Source organism: Tachypleus tridentatus, chromosome 10 (genome assembly GCF_004210375.1).
Source record: "Tachypleus tridentatus isolate NWPU-2018 chromosome 10, ASM421037v1, whole genome shotgun sequence".
NCBI classification, from domain to species: domain Eukaryota; kingdom Metazoa; phylum Arthropoda; class Merostomata; order Xiphosura; family Limulidae; genus Tachypleus; species Tachypleus tridentatus.
In genome coordinates, this window is record NC_134834.1 from 23484072 (window position 1) to 23492592 (window position 8521).

The 8521-nt window shown below is 34.9% G+C and overlaps 1 protein-coding gene across 1 annotated transcript in view; it reads right to left on the bottom strand.

Annotated features, from left to right (window-relative positions):
* Window positions 1-5764, bottom strand: part of LOC143228310 (O-acyltransferase like protein-like) — a 412295-nt gene extending 406531 nt beyond the window's left edge. The window contains exons 1-3 of the mRNA XM_076459583.1: window positions 5346-5764; window positions 2456-2772; window positions 1412-1526 (exon numbers count right to left, since the gene is read on the bottom strand). Coding sequence (XP_076315698.1) covers window positions 1412-1526; window positions 2456-2772; window positions 5346-5658 — 745 coding nt within the window. The 5' untranslated portion in view covers window positions 5659-5764. The remainder of the gene's footprint in view (window positions 1-1411; window positions 1527-2455; window positions 2773-5345) is intronic.
* Between the last annotated feature and the right edge of the window lie 2757 nt (window positions 5765-8521).

The window sequence follows — 8521 nt, forward strand, 5'->3', positions numbered from 1 at the left end:
GTGACATGATCAACAATCATTATCTCATACATTACAATTAAAAACACATATAAGATGAAGAAAAACCTCAAAAATAATTAGGTATACATTTAGATAACGTGAAAAATATTTACTACCTCACAAAAAATAATTATCTCTTCCTACTGATCTTATAACTCAGTCGTAAACAAAACAAAAATCAGATGAAAATGTTTATATTAAAGTCACATTTTTAACAGTATACAAAAAACAAGCAAAGATTATCTAACACGAATAAAGAAAAACAGGTTTGAACTGGTGAGGCCCAGCTGCCTATCTCGATACATTCTATTTAACAACTTTGCGTGGTTTGTGGCCTTCATGTAAGAGCTTATTGGAACTACCTGTAAGAGTATATGTTTTTTCTGCACACAAACAAGTAATAATAACGCAAACCGGGCTCGGCATAGCCAAGCGTGTTAAGGCGTGCGACTCGTAATCCGAGGATCACGGATTCGCATCCCCGTCAAGCCAAACATGCTCGCCCTTTCAGCCGTGGGGGCGTTATAATGTGACGGTCAATCCCACTATTCGTTGATAAAGAGTAGCCCAAGAGTTGGCGGTGGGTGGTGATGACTAGCTGCCTTCCCTCTAGTCTTACGCTGCTAAATTAGGGACGGCTAGCGCAGATAGCCCTCGAGTAACTTTGCGCGAAATTCAAAAACAAAAAACAAACAATAACGCAAACCAATCTAAGTGCAATTGGTCCTGTTACTAACAGTACAACTACAATCAACCCTGTTATTCACAGTCGACCATGCGTCGTCACAAATTCGTTGATCACCTTGAAAAACACATATATTGTACAGATTGTATTTCAAGTTATGTGCAAAGCTACACATTAACTGTATTTGTTCTGCCCACCATGAATATCCAAACCCAATTTCCATCGTACCGCTGTGCCAATGAGGGTCTGAGTGAATGGAACAAGTGTGTATTAAATAAAACAGTAATTTTGTCTGTCTTTTTAACAACCCCTAACTGCTCTGTTGTAAAAAAGAATTAATGTATTAGATTGATACACAGATAAGTATTCGTCTGTGTTTCGATATTTTTCGACCTAATAATACAATGTGTATAGATTTTTCCCACTACTCTTTGTAATTTCATTCTGTCACATAAGATATTGACGCGTCAAAACATCATAAGGGTATTTATTCCAAAGCGGATAAAGTTTCTCTTCCAAAAACCATAGGAACAAAACTATATCAGAATGGTGTATTCTACTACAAACGTAAAGACCCCCAGTAGCACAGCGATATGTTTGCGGTCTCACCCCGATATAAACCGGGTTCGATACCCGTGGAGGGCAGAGTACAAATAGCCCATTGTGTAGCTTTGTGTTTAATTCCAAACAAGCAAGTCAACGTAAAAAAGAAACAGAAAAACATACCTATAGTGACAGCTTTTTGAACTTCCAATCGTGAACATGTTGACGGTACACAAATTCCTAGACGTAATGGCACTGAATAGAAGAATTGGGCATTCTGGGCAAAATCGTGAAACACCTAGAAAAATATTTGAATTTTGAGAAAAATTGAATATCTTTTCCTTTATAAAATATACAGTTATACGATATATTCCCGCCGATTGATAAACCAATAAGGAAAAAGAAAGCTTAGTGGGTGGGTTTCGAATTCCTACTCATTGAAAAAATTTTAACAACAAATAAATTGGTACTTAGTTTGATCATTAAGGTACATATGGCTGTAAGGTCAAGCCAACATCCAGCAATTTATGTGAAAGGTGTTGTCATCATTTCTTAAGCCTTAGGTAATTCGAACAAGCCTCCATACGATAAATCGGTTTTCGTTGGTACACCTCACAACATCAAACGAACACTGAGTTTGTTTAACAGTTTGTTGTTGCAACGTTTGAAGTTTCTTAAAAGTTTAGTAACCTCTTTATGAAGGATGATGGTGAACGTCGATATTCAGCCATTCACAAAGTAAAGCGTGTATTACTTTAACCTTTATTCAGAATAAAGCTGAGCATGCGTATAACAGTACTTACGTTGTGGCAAGTACAAACTGTGAGTGAAAAGTTACAACAGAATAAACCTATTAGACTACAGGGTGGCATAATACATATGGATGGGTAGGGACTTACGGACCACCCTGTACAAAGTACACAATACTGTCTCATTAATCTCATTAATTTACGGACATGCGCTTTGGACCTAACTGCAGAATTGTCAGTTATTATCTTAATTTGTTTTACATGTATTTTTATTCTGCTTCGAAGTATTCAGTGGTTAAGTAAAGGTGTAAAACACACGCTAGAAATAATTGATACAAACTCCTGATTCCTACTGTTATTAAATAAGAAACTGACTACCAGCTAAGGAAGAAGTTCTAGACAAGTTATTAGCTTCAAACTGTCTTCCATAACTATAAGATTTGATTGTTATAGTAGTAAATGGAACGTGCTAGTTTACTTTCATGTAACACCAAAGTAGTAGCCAACAGTTTTTGTGAGATTTTTTTTCCCTTTGTGAAGAACACATCTCAACAACTGACCTCTCAGGTTTTGAGAAATTGGACAGAGCTTTCACCCCGACTACGATGCTGCTGTATTTTGCTGAACGAGCTGGTAATGGAAGTCGTAGTAAAACAGAACAATATTGTCCTTGGAAAGTGGACACTTTAGACTCTTTGGTAGGAGAGACGATGTTCATACACTGATCGTAAGATCCTAAGCTGGTTAAGGTTCCCTCCAACAGTCCAGCTGGAAGTCTTCCGTTAGAATCAATCACTGAAAGAAATATAAATATTATTAAAATAATTTGTTTGTTTGTTTTTGAATTTCGCACAAAGCTACTCGAGGGCTATCTGGGCTAGCCGTCCCTAATTTAGCAGTGTAAGACTAGAGGGAAGGCAGCTAGTCATCACCACCCACCGCCAACTCTTGGGCTACTCTTTACCAACGAATAGTGGGATTGATCGTCACATTATAACGCCCCACGGCTGAAAGGGCGAGCATGTTTAGCGCGACGGGGATGCGAACCCGCGACCCTCAGATTACGAGTCGAACGCCTTAACACGCTTAGCCATGCCGGGCCTATTAAAATAGTAATAAGCAACTTGAAATATATAATAATATATAATATAATATAATATGTAATAAATATATAACAAACGTAAAATGTGCTGTTTGTAATGTTGCGATTACTCCCCATTTGTGGTCATTTCAATATACGTGAAGTCAAATCAGTCTTCACGAAACGTATTCACCACTATTGATTTAATATAGCTCAAAGCTGATCAGGTAATATTTTCTTAATCCTTTTGTGTAGACACCTAAAACTACTTGATTCCAAATCAGAACAAACAGCATCCTTAGACGACACCAAACTTGCCCATTTGTATAAACGTAAGTAACTGAACTGTATCAGTGAACTAAAAGGAAACTGATGTATCTCTGACGAAGTTTTAATAGCAAAATAATGAGCTAATAAAATTACATTCTGAAGATCGTTATTTTATTTAGGTTTATAAAAGTGTCGGGTAATAAACTCCAGTTTGTGTTAAACAAAAAAGTCAAGAATAATGATGTTGAACATTTAGTCCAAAATAAATAATCATACAACACTAAAACGTACATAAATACACTGCTATACTATACTTAAGTTGACGAAATGGGAATTGTGAAGTCGTTAAAGGATACCTTAGGAAAAAAAAGAATTTATGTTTATAGGCAGGACAGGTCAATAACCTTATATCAATCCAATTTAAAATGTATGGGCTGAGTTAAACCGATTAACGATATATCACAAACTAAACATGGAAGATGAACTTTTTTGAAGTACTCATAGAAGGATGGCAGTCAGTCAGGAATGTCTGTATAAATATATTGATAACATGTCACGTCGATATGAAGCAGTACTGAAATATCAGTGAATGTTGACTAAATATTAACTTGTGAATCCGTTTTGTGTTGTCTTGAGTTTCATTTATTACGTTAGATAATTGCACAGCATCTTGTCTGATAATTTTGTAGGTTAATTAGAATAAGATCAAAGAAACTACAACAGCTGCGCAACACTGTTTATGAGTTTGTTTGTTTGTTTTGAATTTCGCGCAAAGCTACTCAAGGGCTATCTGCGCTAGCCGTCCCTAATTTAGCAGTGTAAGACTAGATGGAAGACAGCTGTCATCACCACCCACCGTCAACTCCTGAGCTACTCATTTACCAACGAATAGTGGGATTGATCGCTACATTATAACGCTTCACGACTGAAAGGGGGAGCATGTTTGGTGAGCCGGGGATTCGAATCTGCGACCTACAGATTACAAAAAAAAAACACATCAAAACAAGTCAAACTAAACTATACTAAAAAGATTCAATTTGATCAAATCCAACTTCTTCTAGGTGATTGTGTTGGACAAATGACAGTTTATACTAATGAGAATTTTCACTTTGATTACTGTGAATATGACCGCACAGGATCCCAAATATACATTCTTGTGTGTTGTTTGACCTCTGACCACATAAACTTCTAAATAAAGAAGAAGAAGAAAACATTGTTCAGAAATATTGAACCAAGGTACAATTCCAGAAAGTTTCACGTCAGTTCACCGAGAATATGAAGGAGTGGCGTTCGATTACAATGTGTTTGGAAGAAGAAACAATAGAAAGAGACTTAGTGACGTATGACTCTTGATACAGTTATTGAATAGTTGACTTTATTTTAAACGTATAAGAAAATTATCTTTCAACGAACTATTACCATATTGTGAATTATGTTACCTTCGAGAAACAATAACAGCTGTAAGACTAGCTATCATTATGGTTACAAAAAATTCTTGGACTTCCATTCAAAGTTCATAACAATCTATATAAGCCAAACATGCGTATTATTTTATTCAGAACAGGTAAATATTTTGAAGAATGGTATAGTCGGTATTACCTGAAAGGTTAGTTTGTTTGTTACAGAGTAAAGACATATTGGGCAATCTGCTGTGTTCAGTCCAGAGAATAGAACCAAGGATTTTAGCATTGTAAGTCTGTAAATTTATCGCTCTCCAACAGGGAAATTATATCAAGTGAACATAAGAACGTCCATAATTTACACAGTGTGTACAATCTCGAATATTATGAAATTTTGATGGTTAAAAATGAAATAAAGCCTAATAGCTTAAAATTAAAAAGTCTTAACGTAATTGTTATCGAGAACAAAATGTGGACATTTGAGTTCTTTGGAGTTCCACGGTCATACAAAAAATCAGATATTGTAAAAATACCTCATTATCGAGGCTTCCTGAAGACTAAATTAAGTTTTGTGGGTAATTATTAAGGCTCGTGAATCTAAACACATCTCTACTCACTCTTCGAGGCCCAAGTCTCCATTCTACCGAAAGACGTCAGTACTTCCATTACACTGTGATGGCAAGTTTCACTGGCGTTCATCGTTCTCAGCAAGTCCTCCATAATCGGTTTTATGGTTTCTGTTACATTTAACGCTTTTGCCGAGTAACTATTTCTAAAAATTTCCCAGGCTTTAACAGCTTCCACGTCAGCCATTATCCAAGGACCGTCTAAAGCTTTATCGTCATAATCATGGTTATATAAGTCAGCAGAAACTGGGGAACAAAAATTAATTAATGCACGTATAAATAGTAACAAAAAAACCTTTAACATTGTATGTATCTTTTGACGACCGAGTTGTTAGTGTACAATAAAAATACACTTCAAAGTTCTCGTGCTTTAAATATTAGTTTTCACTTTCAAGTACGCATGCGTCATATTTTGAAAAACCACCGTGACTACTATTCATCATTTTCTACACGTCAGCTGCAAAAGAAAAAATACAAAACAAAATAGACACTGGGAGACAGTACGATAAAAGCAGTCCACAGTTTAGTTTTTATGGAGAGCGTGCAAATAGCCCTCGTGCTATGCGCGAAATTCAAAACAAACCAAACCTTTATGGAGAGCATGTAACGGTAGATATCCGCATTTCCACCATCTTTATTTACCAACAAAAGTAATTGAGAGAAGACACACGTTAAATGATTTTATTGTATATCAAAAAATAACAAATGACATTCCAGAAAAAAAAAAAACAAATGACATTCCAAAAAAAAAAAAAATAACAAATGACATTCCAGAAAAATAAAAAAATAACAAATGACATTCCAAAAAATAAAAAAATAACAAATGACATTCCAGAAAAAAATAACAAATAACAAATGACATTCCAAAAAAAATAAAAAAAAATAACAAATGACATTCCAGAAAAAAAAAAAATAACAAATGACATTCCAAAAAATGAAAAATAACAAATGACATTCCAGAAAAAAGTACAAAAAATAACAAATGACATCCCAGAAAAATAAAAAAAAATAAAAAATTACATTTCAGAAAAAAAAATACAAAAAATAAAAATTCAAAAATAAAAAAAAATAAAAAATTACATTTCAGAAAAAAAATACAAAAAAATAAAAAATAAAAAATTACATTTCAGAAAAAATACAAAAAATAACAAATGACATTCCAGAAAAAAAAATTAATTTAAACTCAAAGTTTCGGCTTTTATCTTTTCTAGAATCACACAGCTTATAACTAGTTGAAAATAACACATGCAACGATTATAAACTGATTTAACAATAGTAATGACACGCGTTATCAAACGCACGTTAAAGAGAATTGTAAAGATTAAGCCACGGAAAACCGTTAATTACAAAGATTAAGAAATATTTCTGTTTGTTTTAGATTTATAAAAGTGAATCAGAATATATGCTGTGTTTGTTTATTTGTTAAATTTCTCGCAAGGCTACGCGAGAGCTATCTTTGCTAGCCGTCCCTATTTTAGCAGTGATAGGCTAGAGGGAAGACAGCTAGTAATCATCACTCACCACCAACTCTTGGACTACTCTTTAATGAACAAATAATGTGATTGACCGTCACATTATAACGATTCCACGGCTGAAAGAGCAAGTACGCTTGGTGTAACGGGATTCGAACCAGCGAGTCGAAAGCCCTAATCACGTGGTTGTGATGGGATGGAGATGCTGTGAATTTTCGATCAAGGAAACTGTTACACTTATTTCAGAACCTGGTGTTCAATGGTGTTTTATTAAGTATACCATGTTTAGTTAGAACGTGTTCTCATTGATTTCTTTAGAATTCACAGTAGCAAAAAAGTGTTCCTAGAAACGTTCATTAAAGTATTTACCATGAACAAAGTTTCGTAATTGTCTTTCTTCGTTGTTGTTGTTCTGTACTTTTGTTATATAGCTAGAGACTTTTTTAATCATTCTAATTCTTTTTGAAAGAAGCAAAATAGAATGGAATAAGTAAAAAACACACGTCTATGACGAATCTTTATATTAATTTGCAAAGTTCCGGGCAGAAGCCCTTCGTCAGGCAGTTTAAACCGTCTTAGAAATAATCTGTCTAACCCTAATTCTTTTTAACATGCGTTCAATAGCGCGTGACAATATTATTCTTAAGTAAAACTTTTAATTGTTCTATTGTTCTTTTCAGTTAATTACAGTACAAGTCATCTAGTCCATTGTTTATACAAAAAAACATGTTTTATTTTACGATAATTTCCTTATTAGGAGCCGAAAGGAAAAGATACATAAGTGTAATCCACGGGTTTTGTATAATACGAGATCGCAACCAAGATCTTTTGACAAAGGATTGACTCCAGATGACATTTTGAATAATTGAAGATTTTCTTCTCTCCAATTGTATCAAAAACAACAACAACAACCACTTAAACATTTCATAAGAGCAATTCCACTCAGTAAACTATCTAACTGTTGAGAGAAAGTACCATCAATTATATGGTTTGTTTGTTTGGAAATTTCGCACAAAGCTACTCGAGGGCTATCTGTGCTAGCCGTCCCTAATTTAGCAGTGTAAGACTAGAGGGAAGGCAGCTAGTCATCACCACCCACCGCCAACTCTTGGGCTACTCTTTTACCAACGAGTATAGTGGGATTGACCGTCACATTATACACCCCCACGGCTGGGTGGGTGAGCATGTTTAGCGCGACGCGGGCGCGAACCCGCGACCTTCGGATTACGAGTCGCACGCCTTACGCGCTAGGCCATGCCGGGCCTCAATTTTATGGAGAAAAGTGAATTTATTAGAGCAGTCTTTGGACATATTTAAAGCATTTGATTGGATAAATCTACATAATTATATTATCGTAGTGTCTGTTATATGACCATCTAACTACTTTGCAGGGTGTACATAGACATTCACCAAAATTGGTTTGGAGACTCCATGTGGGTACTTGCAAATTTTCAGTTTTGCATTTTTATGGGTGTTTTTTTTACTCTATCTTCGCCCATTCTTGATGGATCTTTGGCGCAAAGGTGTTTTGTGGTCCGTGTGAAAATAAATCAAAATTTTCGGTTTCATCTTTTGCATTTTGTAGTTTGTATGAGCATTTTGCTTTTTTTTTTACAATTATGTATAAGTAAAGCAATTTTTCGTGTCACAAGATAGCCTTCTATTAATCCGTAATTTACATAACTTCTATCCTAG